Source organism: Aricia agestis, chromosome 19, assembly GCF_905147365.1.
Source record: "Aricia agestis chromosome 19, ilAriAges1.1, whole genome shotgun sequence".
In the NCBI taxonomy this organism is placed as follows: domain Eukaryota; kingdom Metazoa; phylum Arthropoda; class Insecta; order Lepidoptera; family Lycaenidae; genus Aricia; species Aricia agestis.
Window position 1 is genome coordinate 2324911 of NC_056424.1, and position 14565 is coordinate 2339475.

Sequence of the window (14565 nt, forward strand, 5' to 3'; positions counted from 1 at the left end):
GGAAATATAATGTAGTATCTAATTTTAGAAAATGAAACAATTCGGGGCTTATTTTTAAGTATAAAAATTAATTATAAAATCAACACTTTAGGGTTAGTCGCCCCCTTAAGCTGAATTAACTCAAATATGGTAAATATTCTCGTATGAGATTATCTATATATTATTACGTTTGTATCAGAACTGCGATGGCATCCGGACCCTTAACTAGGATTACCTGTGATTCATCTTTCTCAATTTAACAATACTCATTAAAGTCATTCTTTATATTTTATACATTTTTAACTCTAGAAACAATCCATCGCTTAAAAATTAAAACTTTTGCCGGGCCACGGATGTTCATATTTTTCTGAATATCAAAATTAAAAAAATTAGGTCGTATAGCCAAAATGTCCATAACATGGGCTGAAGTTATAAATGGGCCGTATAGGCCGTGGCCTAGGGGTGGCAGCGTCCTTGTAGGCGGCGGTAATAAAGTAGCCTACACTCATAAAAAATATAAATTCGACACTGCCCATAACCCAAACAAATACATTGTAACTGGGCTCCAACCGGAATTTGTCATTCTTTAAATAAGTACCTCAGTGGCCAGACTTACTTACATTATAGATAACTTACCTAATAAGGCAAAACCTAAAATCAATGTGACATTGACTAAATATAAAAAGTAACAACTAAGCGGTCATTAAAACGCAGCTAACATAAATCTATATTATATTTTGTTTGTAAAATTATGCACATAGTCCCGTTTTTTCGTATCCTAAAAGGATCGTGACATTTTTTGATATTTTCCTATCGAAGTGAATACTAAACTTGACACAAATGTCGTTTTCTCTGCGTAATGATTTTGGTGAATTATTTACATGAATGATTCTTATTTCTAAATCATAATTTTATTATTAATACGTATAATAATCTCCTTATATTTTAAGGTTTGTGTAAACTCTCCACAAACCTCCAGACCTATATTTTAATCGTGCTATTTTAATCCTACATTAATAAACTTCGGTCCAGTTTGGATAATAATCAACACCAAAACAGTATTCTCAATAAACGTGAGACAAACATCAAACGACTTATAGATTCTGATAAATCATAACGTGTTTAATTTTGTTTAACAATTTATGAGCTATTTTGTAGTTTTAAGGTTAGGCCGCAGCCGCACTATGCGGCAGCGACGCTTCGCGACACAAAACGTCAGTTCTATGACCCGAAGTGTCGCGTCGCGTTGCTGCCACGTTGTGTCGCTTAGTGCGGTCTAGCCTTTATATAATATTGAGACGGAAAACTAGAGAAGCTTTATTAAAAATATTGTATTAAAACATCAGAATAGTTTTAACAGTTAAAAAATATTTTAATTCCCTAAAATCTGAACTTATGCTTAATAAAATTTAAAAAAAGAATATTTTTAAAGAAGCTTATATTTAACTTAAAAAATAATAAACTAGTCTCGTGTTATATTTAGCGTTTGTTAATATCTAAAAATAAAACTATATAAAACCCATTTGCGCCAGTCTGGTTAAATTTTGTCATAATATTTTCGGGTTTCTGAGTTTTTTATCTATTCACTAGCGCTTTTGACCGGCTATCGTCAAAATATTAACCCGTCAACAACTCTGTTGAATAGATAAACTCATATAAGTGTTAAAAAAAAACTTCAGATACTGGCCAATAATGTAATCTATCTCTTTCTTCATATTTATGAAGAAGACATGATATTCTGACAGTAAAAGTGAAACCGCACTAGTGTGACCATAAAGTTAATAACCTAGCGGAATAGAGCAACAATCTCGAGCTGTCAAACGTAACCGAAATTGGTTTCATCTGTGTGTAAATATGTGTACGTATACACTTACACAAGCACGATTGAACATGATTTCTATGAGATTTAATTGTCAACGTGCGGCACGTGCCGACTGGACGTCAAAAAAAGAGTGCTGCTGTCATGTATCACACGTCTATTTATACCACGCAGTGTTACTGATAGTGACATCTTTCTTGACCAGGCCTTTGTTTCTCTATTCCGCTAGGTATATTAACTTTATGAGTGTGACACAGCTGACACTTTACTTCCATAGAGCTGATGTTTTACAAACGTGAATCGGACTTTTTACAAACGTCAGTCCTATGAAAGTGAAGTGTCGCGCCGCGTCGTGTCGCGTAGTGCAGTCTCACCTTTAGTTCTAACAAAGACTGGTGCAAGTAAGGCCTTACCTTACATTTTACATAAAACTTTCGAGTTTCACTAATATTATTGTAATACGTTTGACGCGTTCTTAAAACTATTTCAAAGAGATCGAATATTATGCGAAAATGTGATGTGAAGTTTCGATTTGATGGTTGATTAAATGTCATGTTATCTCTTTCTTCAAATAAAAGAGCTGGCATGATAATTAGCCAAAATATTTAACAAACATGCATTAAAAAATGAGCGACGCATAAAAATTGCGCGCAAAATCGAGACACATCTAGTCCAGTAAATGTTAAAATTGTTATGACGGTGTTGTCGGTGACTGTAAAAAACTAGATATAAATGTTGTGTTAATAATAACTTAACACTATTACGTATACATATAATATTTTGCATTGTCAAGGTTTGTGTGATCATACATTATGCCACCAGTCTGTCATATTCAGCGGCATTTCTTCAGAAAGTCGAGGACCTCGGCGGGGTAGTTTTGGCGCGAAGCGGACTTCATCGCGGAGCGCGCGTACTCGAGCGGCGACACCGAACTGTCAAACAAACGTCACATTTGAATTTCGAAGTATTTTTTTTATGAAAAATAAAATATAGGGGCGCAGAAATTTGATCACAAGGATTTTCGAAAACACAAATGCTGCATTGCAATTAATCGTAAAAAAAAATTACACGAGTACTAAGGTGAGTGAAGAGTCAAACTAGACGTTACAAACTCGTCAAAAGTTATACAACTAATTATAGTACCTGCGGTTGTGCGCGTGCGCCAGGCGCTTCCACTCCGGTCGGGGCAGCGGCCTGAACAGCAGCAGCAGCAGCGGCAGCGAGCACCCCGCCGCGTTCACCGCCACATGGACGGCCGTGTCGCCGCCCTTTATATCCTGAAATATAACATCAAATTAAAATTATTGTTCTAGAAATAGGTTCATGAAGGTGATCGCACATTCGTCCGCACCGTACGCGCCGCATTTCGTGTACTATGCGGTGCGTTTGACGCGCACGGTGCTGACTAATGTGCGATCAGCTTATGACTGCTCACCGGATTACCGGGTTGGATATTTTTCATTTCAAATACAACATGAAAATATTGGCATCTTGTTTTCACATGTCATGCCATGTAAGAGACAAGCTAGAAGTCAGTAGACAAATTTATATTTACCTCGCTCGCGAATAACGATGCAATAGAACAGCGCAGCGTTATTAAGCCTTTTTTTTTATGAAATAAGGGGCAAACGAGCAAACGGGTTACCTGATGGAAAGCAACTTCCGTCGTCCATGGACACTCGCAGCATCAGAAGAGCTGCAGGTGCGTTGCCGGCCTTTTAAGAGGGAATAGGGTAATAGGGGAGGGTAGGGATGGGAAGGGAAGGGAATAGGTGAGGGTAGGGAAGGGAATAGGGTAGGGTAGGGGATTGGGCCTCCGGTAAACTCACTCACTCGGCGAAACACAGCGTAAGCGCTGTTTCGCGCCGGTTTTCTGTGAGAACGTGGTATTTCTCCGGTCGAGCCGGCCCATTCGTGCCGAAGCATGGCTATGATAAATTTGAAATTTGGCACATTTGTTCAGTCGTTGATTTAGACTAATATACGAAAACTGGGCAGTTCTGGAAATATTACATACTTACGGATCGAATTGATAACCTCCTTTTTTGGAATCGGTTAAAAAGGTTGAAACACTGCAATAGAGTCTAGCGATTCTGTCGGTTTTGAAAAACTTTCCAGTTTTAAACCACCACTTGTCCAGCACTCACCCCCTTCCACAGGTCGGCGTTCGCGTGCTGCAGGAGCACGTGCACGGTGTGGAGATGCGGCGCCGCCTCGCTGTGCTCCATGCACGCTATGTGCAGCGCCGTGTAGCCTGACCACAGATAACACGATTACTTGGACACTCTACATAGAAAATTCAAGAGTTTTATTTTTAATATATAAAATAACGGGGCAAACGATCAAACGGGTCACCTGATGGAAAACAACTACCGTCACCCGTGGACACTCGCAACATCAGAAGAGCCGCAGTTGCCGGCCTTTTAAGACGGAACACGCTCTCTTCTTGAAGGTTTGCAGGTCGCATATATATATGTCCGGAAATACTGCTGGTGACAGTTCGTTCCAGAGTGCGTGCCGCGTAGTAGATAATTTTTAGTAACAAAAATATTTTATTGCAAACAAATGGCAAAAATTCGTTCTCTTAATTTTTATACATAAAAGTACTAGATAATATACTTAGTAGGGACGTCAACATGATTCAGCCCCCCCCCTGCCCCCTCCTCGGTACGTCCATGGTCATTGGCATGAATAATAATTGCCACTGCAATGATGTTATACTATTATCATTGTGCCACTGTCATAAGTTTATTTGCTGTTATCTGAGGTTGTCCTCGTTTTGGAGTCCAAAATTACTGTTGCTATTAATTTGGGTTATCAACACTTAGAGCCTATTTAACCACTTCCTGATATGTGCCGGATAGGCTATCCACATCTTATCTGACAGAGTATGGAGTAAGCGTCAGATAAGTTGTGGATAACCTATCCGGCACTTATCAGGAAGTGATGAAACAACACCTTAGTCAACTTATCTATAAATGCAATAAAGTCGTATTTCTGTCGTAGAATAAAACTCCAAGTCCTGACCAAGCCTGCAGGGCAATTACGTATCTTGCGACTGTTGCTTACTTGTCGCCGTACATAATATGTTACATAGAAAGCTTTTCAAGTTATAGCAACCGATTGCACGACAACTACGCGACAGGATATAATATCTGCTAAAATACGTAATCGTCTTGCCCGATCCTAAACCAATCTAAGGACATGACACGGCTTTAGCGCAATCTCTAGGTTTTAGGGCCGCTGTGACTGGGGGATATAGCTTTAAATTACTCATGATGTCCCAACAACCTGTAACTGTGGGGAGTTTTGACGTCACACTCACCGTCAGCGTTGACGTGGTGCACGTCGAAGAGCGGCGTGTCGGCGGGGCGCGCGCGCACCAGCTCCGCCAGCACGCCGGCGTGCGTGTCCCCCGCGCGCGCGCACGCGCTCAACACGTTGTCGCCGCGCGCGTCCACCTAGAGTGGCGAAATGCTAATCTTAACATCACAATCTAAGCCTGAATGTCAGGATTATTAGCCATTAAAAAGCTTTGGGCGTCTTTAAGATCTGCATATTATAACAAACAGCACAATTTGTCGAGTGGTTTTAGCATTATAAAATGATAACTTAGTTGAAATTTGAATGTTGATATTGTTAGAGCACATAGTACCTAATTGAAAAGCCCTGTTATAGGCAATATTTTTAACCACTTGATAATTTTATTTCATTCATATCATAAGCTAAGGGTGGGTTGCACTAAATAACAACTTACTTTAACTATAACTTTAACCATAACAAAATGTCAAATGAACTGTCAAATCCCTAAATAAAAGTCCATAATGGACGCCATATTTGACGATAACCTTAAGAGGATACACCAGGGGCTAGAGAAATGAAAAAAAAGTACGTGTAATATCTATAGCTGTCTCCCTTACCTCAAGCCTATACCGCAGAACGCGATAGAGACAACTGCAGAAAATCCAGAAAATCAACGATTCGTTGTCCCCTGATTCCTTCTCCAAAACTTAACCGATTTAAGTAGTTTTTTCATTAAAGATTAAAAAAAGGATTGAGCTGTGTTCCTATGTTTTGCTTTTTTTTGTATAATCTAGGCAAATCTGTTTTCTGGATGTTTGAACACAGTGTAAAATCTGGCCATTTTTTTGGGTTTTTGAACGTTCATATCTTATTTAATAATTAAATTATGAAAAAAAATAAAACATAGGGACATTGTATTAGTGGCCGTAGATATTCAGGAAAATTATAACTCTACTAGCATTATCCAGGGAGGAAACAGGGGACAACGTTTGTATGGAAAAAAGGGCGGTGTGGACTCCTCTTAACCTTAACTATAACTACGCCTCTGGTGCAACCCATACTAAGCAAGCACAGTATCATACTTTTAGGCCATTCATCATTCAACCATCATTAATAATATAACAGGGATACAAAAGATTATGAAGAAATCGAATCGAATCCCCAAGAAGTTAAGGGCTTGACACAAATGAAGATTTCTTCCTGGCCTTTACGGCTCGCTACACCACATACCTCATGGAAGACCTGCCCCTTGGTGCTCTTGTAACCGTCAGCGCGGGTGACGACGCGGATGCACTGCACCAGGTACCGAGTCAGCAGCGGCCGCCCGTGACACCGGAACACCGCCGTCTTGAGCAGGCTAAAACCTGGGAACAGAGCAAACACTTATAGCGTTTTTCCTTTTATGTGTGTCATCTGGTCTGGTCCGAATGAAAGTTGCCCGCTTCCGATCATAATATCACAGATCTTTTCCTGTCATGCGGGCAACAGCGTCTAGGAGTATGTTGTCACCCGTATGCGAACTAGATCCATGAGCGGGTGATTGACACATGGCAGGACTTGTGCTTTTACTGAGTGGGGAGTATCAACATAATGGGCAAACGAGCAAACGGGTCCCCTGATGGAAAGCAACTACCGTCGCCCATGGACATCAGAAGAGCTGCAGGTGCGTTGCCGGCCTTTTAAGAGGGATTACGCTCTCTTCTTGAAGGTTTGCAGGTCGTATTGGTCCAGAAATACTGCCGGTGACAGTCTCTCCGGACATGGCCATCCGTCACCGAGTAGCAAGCTATCGCCGCGTTCCCCATACCTTGTTCGTTGACGAAGAATGTGGGGTCCAGCGCGAGCACCTTCTCACAGATGAGCGTGAGGAGGGCGAGCTGGACGTCTTCGTCCGCCGTCCCCGCCGACCCCGACGACAGCTGGCCCAGGATGTACTGCAGCACTCTGGGAATTGCACACGGGGTCTTATTATTCAAAGCCATATTACCTAATTGCTTATTGCACTGGTTCCTGAGTGCTTACTCAATGCATCGCAAGTGCCATCAGCCATGACGCTAAACACGCGCAAGCCCTGAACAGTGTATAACTAATCACAACACGACTAGATAGAGGATTGTATTTCTCTAATTTTTTTTTTTCAAAAATCAATATTGGTTTATTTCTGAATAAATTTAAAATAAATATTTTCAGAATGTCTTACATGATGCCTACCACCGGTTCGGGAACTAACCCGGCGAGAACTGCGGGGCTAAAATGGTCACATTTAGCAATTCCTCTCAATCAATTCAGCAAATGTCAAAACTGTCAAACTGACAAATGTCAAGTCAGTACAAAAATACAGAAATGAATTGCAAGCAGAGTTGCATTTTGCGATTTTAGAAAAATGAGTTATAATAATTATTATGATTCATATCATAATAGGCTAGATGACTACTTTTTTTTCTTATTGGTAATTGAAGGACCCTTAAAAAATAGAAACATCGCTGAAAGAACGACTCTGATAGCTTAAAAATTCACCAAGATATGACAATTCAAACATCTCATAAAATAGACCTGCCCGAAACGCTCCATACAAAGTGCTACGAAAGACTGACGTCACTCTTTCGTAGTTTGTACGCATCGGGTGACAACTTTGTTCGATAGGTATATCAAATATTGCGTTTATGAAAGTGGTTTCATAACAAAAGTTGCTTTTAATTGCATAAGTTATCGATTGGTATACAATTATTAAGAAATTTAATTGAAAAAAAAATCGACTTGATTATCTAACTTTGAAGGCGCATAACAAAAAAAATAAAAATGCTATAGAGCTGTAATTTTGGGAACACTTATTTTTCACCGTGATTTCTTTATTTTATTAACAAAATTCGCTAATCTTTGACCTTGTCATCATCCCTATTCTTCAAAGCGACCATTTTAGCCCCGCTGCATGCCGTAAGAAACTCGCACGGGGCAAAACTATTTATTTTTAACCGACTTCCAAAAAACGAGGAGGTTTTAAGTTCGGCTGTGGATATTTTTTTTATTATACACTGTGTTCGATAACTAATGCGAGGATATTATAATCCTCATTGGTTCCTGTTCCTAACTCGGATGCAGATACCGCACGATCATCGGACACGTTGACTCTATAATCCAAGTGAAACGTAGGAAAATAATACTAGCGAGTAGGGACTGGGGACGCTGTTTCGATCCTAATTCCTATACAGAAATTACGTCGCCATGGTAAGAAGAAGTTAACAAGAACTGATGACCCGCAGAAGTTAGAACGCTAATGGTAGCAACGGAGACATTTCTGCTCTAGTATCCTCTGGATCCATCTGCCTCAAACGCATCTTAGAATACATCGGACACATAGCCAAAAAAAAGGAAAGGACCTTGAAAAACTCATGGTAACTGCCAAGATTGAGGGAAGAAGACCACGAGGCCGCAGTCCCATGCGTTGGTCCGATCAAATCTGCAACACACTTGAGTCCACCGTCTACGCCGCTCTTCGAGTGGCCGAAGGTAGGAAAAGCTGGTATAACATCAAAGAAATTAAGGTCATAAAAGGTCACGACCCTCAACCACGGGTAACACGACTAGAGGAGGAGGGATCCTCTTGATACTAGCAGTCAATAGACTCTTACAATGTATTTATCTTGAAGTTATGAACTAGTTCAAGCTAAGAGGGATATGACTAAAAGACACAAGATAAAAGAACATTGTACATAAGTGGCACTGGATTACACATTTAGCTGTAACTGATAACATTTTGAGTGACTACATTCATGCTACCTACTTACATCGTTTTATGAGCCAAGGGGGTATTGAGTACTTACAAGTGATCCTTACTTATATAAACAGGGCCACTTCAAAAATCTTTTTCAATTCATGTATGTCAATTGGGTAAAAAACCGGCAAAGCTTTACCTAAGTACTGCTGTTTACCATGGGGTTTCCCATCCACGATTAAGTACTAAAGTATTCAATTGTTCTAAACATGGTGGTCATAAAAAGCTCAACGCCTGTTGAATTACTAATCTGGTTATGCGTGTTAGGCGTATGGGTTTTTCGACTACATTATTATTTGTATACAGAAGGGGTTTTTTACTTTTTACTTTTTTACATAGCTCGGAAAGTCGTTGTGTTTACAGTTACGCAGTTTAAACTTTTTTAGTAGACATACACTGGAAAAGCCATACATACTAATATTATAAATGCCAAATGAGCCAGCGCATACGGCCAACGTAGAGGCCTACTGTGCCATAAATTATTCTGTATAGCACAGAATGACACGTTGATTGTTGGCCCAATGCGCTGCCTCAATTCGTTAGCCCAACGTACAGTTAAGAGTACACTGGTATTAAGGGACATAAGGCAGCCCCGACACCTACAATAATATTAAACGATACATTTAATTATACAACAATAATATTGAAAGGAGCTTTTGTTCAGTATAAACCCTAAACCGTTAATATTATTGCACGATTCGTAATATTTGGCAATAAAATTAATCGTTTAGGGGCCGGCTAAGAACAGAGGTTTGGTAATACGAAGAGTATTACCAAGCCTCTGTTCTTAGCCGGCTGATTCGACAGTCGGTTAAGAGATAAGAAAATACGCATTGACGTAAAAAATACTACTTGTACAGCACACACGAATTGTCATAGTGATAACTGAGTTCAGTTTATCACTGATATTACCCGCGGATGTTTTGTTTGAGGCTCAGACGACCATAGTGTAGACTGTAGATTGTAGGACAATGTTTATGACCTGTACTTTAGGGGTTTAGGAGACATTTTAGCTGAAACAGCACCTATCCTTACGACAGAAATGTAATGGTAAGGTTAAATGGGCCTATCCTTACCGCTCAAAAATAGTAAATGGACCAGACAGGGCCTAGCCTTAAAACAGAAAACATATAGTTCTGTCCGAAATATTGTTTATGGGAGCAAACAGGGCCTATGCTTACGACGGAAATATTATAATGATGATGAATAGAGAATGTTGGATCCATGTATATTGTATACCCATAAATAATATTGTAAGAACTTTAAACAACACACATCATGCAATAAATATATTATATTCTAGAGCCTATACGCCAATACACTATAACAGCAGGCTTAGCATAGTCACCATTAAAATTGATTATTTTCATGGAAGAATATACGAAGTGACAGATTGACAAGGTAATCCGCCATTTTGTCACTTAAGTCTGTCAGTATGTCCATTCTCTCCCGTTTCTAATGTTGTTATGCTAAGCCTGCTGATGGAGGTAATTTGTAAACCACTTACCCATGAACATGCTCCATCTCCATCTGCGCAACCTTCAAGCAGAGGTCCTTCCTCTCATCGATCTTCAATTTACGTATGTGCTCTTTAAGGACATCGTTGCAGGGTTTCCTGTTCTCCTGACAGCACTCCATCTTGGCGAACCCACTCGCTATCTCCTTCTGCATATCCTTGAACTGTTTCATCGTCATGGACGCGCGTTCCGGCTTCGTTTCCGCCACCTTCTCGAAGTCCGTGACGCAGCTAGGAAACTCCTCGAGTGGCGTGATCTCCTGGTACTTCTCGTATTCTATGCTCATGTCTGGAGACATGGTGTAGTCTGTGGTGGGATAGTACGTATTGTGGGTGTCCGAAATCGGGCTTAGGGAGTTCTCTGACCTCGGTGGAGTGAGGAACACAGAGTTCTTTCCATCGTGGTACTCCGGTTTCGGGATATATTTTGTGTCGTTGATGAAGTGATTTATGTCGAAGGGTATTGGGTCGCTTCTGGGTTCCTCCTGGTAGCTCTGAATGTTGAGGAACTCCTGGGCGATGTCCCAGTCTTCTGCTTTCTCCTGGTTGGATTTCTGTTCGAACATCCTCACGTTAATGTCTACCCCTTTGAGTACCTCGTCTATTGGTGGTTGAATGCTCTGGTTGACTATAACTTGGCCGCCCGAGAAGGTCTGTCTGTTTATTTGGCTTATCTGAAAGTTGAGAAAATAACATTCAATGTAGGTAAATTGATGGCATATGCCTTTTTGGAAGTGGGTTAATGGTTATATCGAATTCCATTGAATAAAGATATAATTGGTTTTATTCTCTCTCAATGATTTATTGAGGCTTTTATAATTTATGGCGGATTTTATAGACTGTAACTAATAACTCTTACTCGAGTGTGTAGTCTGATAAGCCAATGGGAAATGGGTCATTCCAGAATCCAGATTCGACTAATGCTTTCAAACCCTTCTTTCTCTGGTTCTTGAATGACGTGACATCATAATATTAAGCGATAGATAATATGATGTATCAGAATAACTTAAACCTGTGTGTATCTGTACAAATGTCTCTTAACTCTTAAGCCTGGTTTCTGAAGGTTCATCTTTCAGAAACCAGGCATTACTCAACTCATGGTGGAATGTTCAATGTTGAATGATGGTTTTATTGTTCCATATTTTGCTACGCCAAACCCAGTGAATAACAGGGTTATGTTGATCACCACTTATTTTAGTTGCAGTATATTCTGTCGCAGTCTACAATTAATATAGATCTTATACATTCGGCATAAAGGACCTGATAGAGGAAATATAACTCTGAACTGCAGTTATCAGAGGAGTATCTCTATGTTATGCGCTGACTCACAAACCTGATATAAACTTGTAATGTACTCGAAACCGGTGGTAGCGTTGTCAACAAAGTCACAGTATAAACATCAAACAGTACAGTAGGTGGAGCCCGGCGTGATTCTTGTGTTATTCGACATAATATGATTTGCATTTTAATTTTTTGAACTCCCTTCCCTTCCCATGTAACGCTTTTTTAAATAATAACAATATGTATTGTCACATTTGGTATGCCCTTAAGAGGGCGACTAACCCCAAAAATCAAACATCGTCCTTCTCTCTTCACACTCACGCCCGTCTTTCATATGTCAGGTGAAAAGGAACGACGCGGATTCATCGCCAAATTAGTTTTTTCTCAATAACTCGATAAATATACAACATTTTAAAAAGCCGCTAGGTCGATCTCTCAATGATAGAATTTTAAACGTCGAGAAAAAGTATGTACTCGTAGTAGCATTACTACTTAAATAAGTCGCGTTAAGTCCCGATTAAAAAGTTTCATTTATACAATGTGTTGAAATATTAACTTATTTTAAAATAATTATTAAAATATTAACTTATTTTTCATTTATTGCCATACACGGTTATGGCAATAATAAATGAATAAATTCTTAAAAATTAGATGCATCTTTGTGATTTTTTTCTATAGAAAATTTTTTAAGATAACGTGTTTTTGCTCAGATCGAATTCTCGGAAATATAATCTAGTATCTAAATTTAGAAAATGAAACAATTCGGGGCTTATTTTCAAGTATAAAAATGAATTATAAAATCGACACTTTAGGGTTAGTCGCCCCCTTAATGACGACGTAATATGGGGATAAACCCAAATAAGTTCTTACTATAAAAACTATATGGGCAGGGGCCAAATATGTTTATGGGTTCCATCACGCTCTTATCACGTGGCATTTTGGCGACGCAAAAACCCCAGGCGATAATAAAACTCTTTCCTGTTTGTCACGTTATTATTCTAATCAGGATTATCCTGTGGCAAACTCTTGTTGTACATTTCCTATCAAAATTGGGCACTTAGATATAGCTATCGATAATCTCGGCAGAGTCAGGAAAGTACAAACTCAGATTTTTTTATTGAAAAACGCCATGAATTGGCATAATAGGATTTTCTGGGGTATTAAGAGATCCATACAAGTTTGTATTGAAAATGTGAAAGATCTAAAGCTTTCGCCGCGAATATGTGAAAGTGTGATGTATCTGTATCTGTCGGTTACCTCTTCACGAAGAAGCTACTAAACCGATTTTGCTGTTGGTATGGTGATACTTTGAGTCCCGGAAAAGGACATAGGATTCTTTTATCCCGAAAAAATGTATGGTTCCCGCGAGATAAACACCTTCTGGCGCAAAGGAGTTGCAGGTGTCATAAATCATAATAAATCTACATAGTTCGAAAATAAAAATATAGAATGGACTTGACAATAAAGTTCGCAAGTGTGACACAGTGACAGCTGTGACACTTAAGAGGAGTCCACACCGCCCTTTTTTCCATACAAACGCTGTCCCCTGTTTCCTCCCTGGATAATGCTAGTGGAGTTATAATTTTTTTCCTCAATATCTACGGCCACTAATACAATGACCCTATGTTTTCTTTTTTCTAGACATGGACGTTCAAAAACCCAAAAAAAAGGCCAGATTTTCTTCTGTTCAAACATCCAGAAAACAGATTTGGCTAGATTATCCAAAAAAAAAAAGAAAACATAGGAACACAGCTCAAGCCTTTCTTTAATCTTTAATGAAAAAAGTACTTAAATCGGTTAAGTTTTGGAGAAGGAATCAGGGGACAACGAATCGTTGATTTTCTGCAGTTGTCTCTATCGCGTTCTGCGGTATAGGCTTGAGGTAAGGGAGACAGCTATAGATATTACACGTACTTTTTTTTCATTTCTCTAGCCCCTGGTGTACCCTCTTAAGGGACGCGCTGTAAAGTCCCTATTTATGACAATTTTCGTCGTTAAAATTATCGAATCAAAGTTGTCTAAGTACCCAGTTTGATCAGGGTTATTTGGAAAATAGCATCGCAGTTTTAATAAGTGATCTTTATGCTGTGAGCACAGAGGTCCAGAAAATAATGAAATAAATTACATCTACCCGGTAGTTTGTACGTTGGTCGTTGTGTGAAATGGCTGTTTTCCTGAATCATTATTTTCATTACTCGATGAAAAAATAAAAGACCCCAACTTTAACCACAGAATAGATAATAGTACAACTTTAACGTAATTTGGGGTAATTAATCGTAATTTGCGAAAAACAATACAATAATAGCAAAAAAAGCATATGGGCGCAGAGCCCATAGACGGCCCCTAATTAAATAAATAAAAAAAACGTAATTTGGGGCCATTTTGACTGACGTAATAAGCGTAAAATCTTTGGCTGTGGCGTTTGACAGAATAGCTTTTCAGTAAATTACCAAAAGCCCCCTAAATTAAGTAGCCCTTAAGTATTTTGCCTTTATAGTTTACTAATTACCACTCGTACGTAGGACGCCTCCGTGGTCCAGCCATTCGGAGGTCTGGGGTCGATTCCCGCGTTGTAAATATGTTATTTCCAAGTTGGGTTAGGGCATTGCAGGCTGATCACCTGATTTTCTGACAAGTAAGATGATCCATGCGTCGGATGGGCATGTAAAAGTAGGTCCTGCGCCTGATCTCTCGCCAGTCGTGTCGGTCGTCCGTACCACCGGGTTATGAGAGTAAAGGAATAGAGAGTGCTCTCGTGTACTGCGCACATACTTGGGCACTATAAAATTGCTCCTGCCTAATTGGCCTAGTTTCAACTAAACCACCATCACCGAAAACGGTGTGGAAGGCATTATTAGTAGTCGCTAGATAGTAGTTACTAGTTAGATTAAACTA

General features: G+C 39.5%; 1 protein-coding gene across 2 annotated transcripts in view; it reads right to left on the reverse strand.

The window, feature by feature from the left end:
* LOC121736353 overlaps nt 1-14565 on the reverse strand; it is a 77398-nt gene that overhangs the window by 13812 nt on the left and 49021 nt on the right. The window contains exons 3-9 of one of the 2 annotated variants that reach the window (XM_042127496.1): nt 10381-11063; nt 6909-7045; nt 6332-6465; nt 5124-5259; nt 3946-4052; nt 2942-3075; nt 2628-2730 (exon numbers count right to left, since the gene is read on the reverse strand). In XM_042127496.1, coding sequence (XP_041983430.1) covers nt 2631-2730; nt 2942-3075; nt 3946-4052; nt 5124-5259; nt 6332-6465; nt 6909-7045; nt 10381-11063 — 1431 coding nt within the window. In that variant the 3' untranslated portion in view covers nt 2628-2630. Of the gene's footprint in view, nt 1-1999; nt 2731-2941; nt 3076-3945; nt 4053-5123; nt 5260-6331; nt 6466-6908; nt 7046-10380; nt 11064-14565 lie in introns of those variants that run through there. The other variant, XM_042127495.1, reaches the window with a different exon arrangement.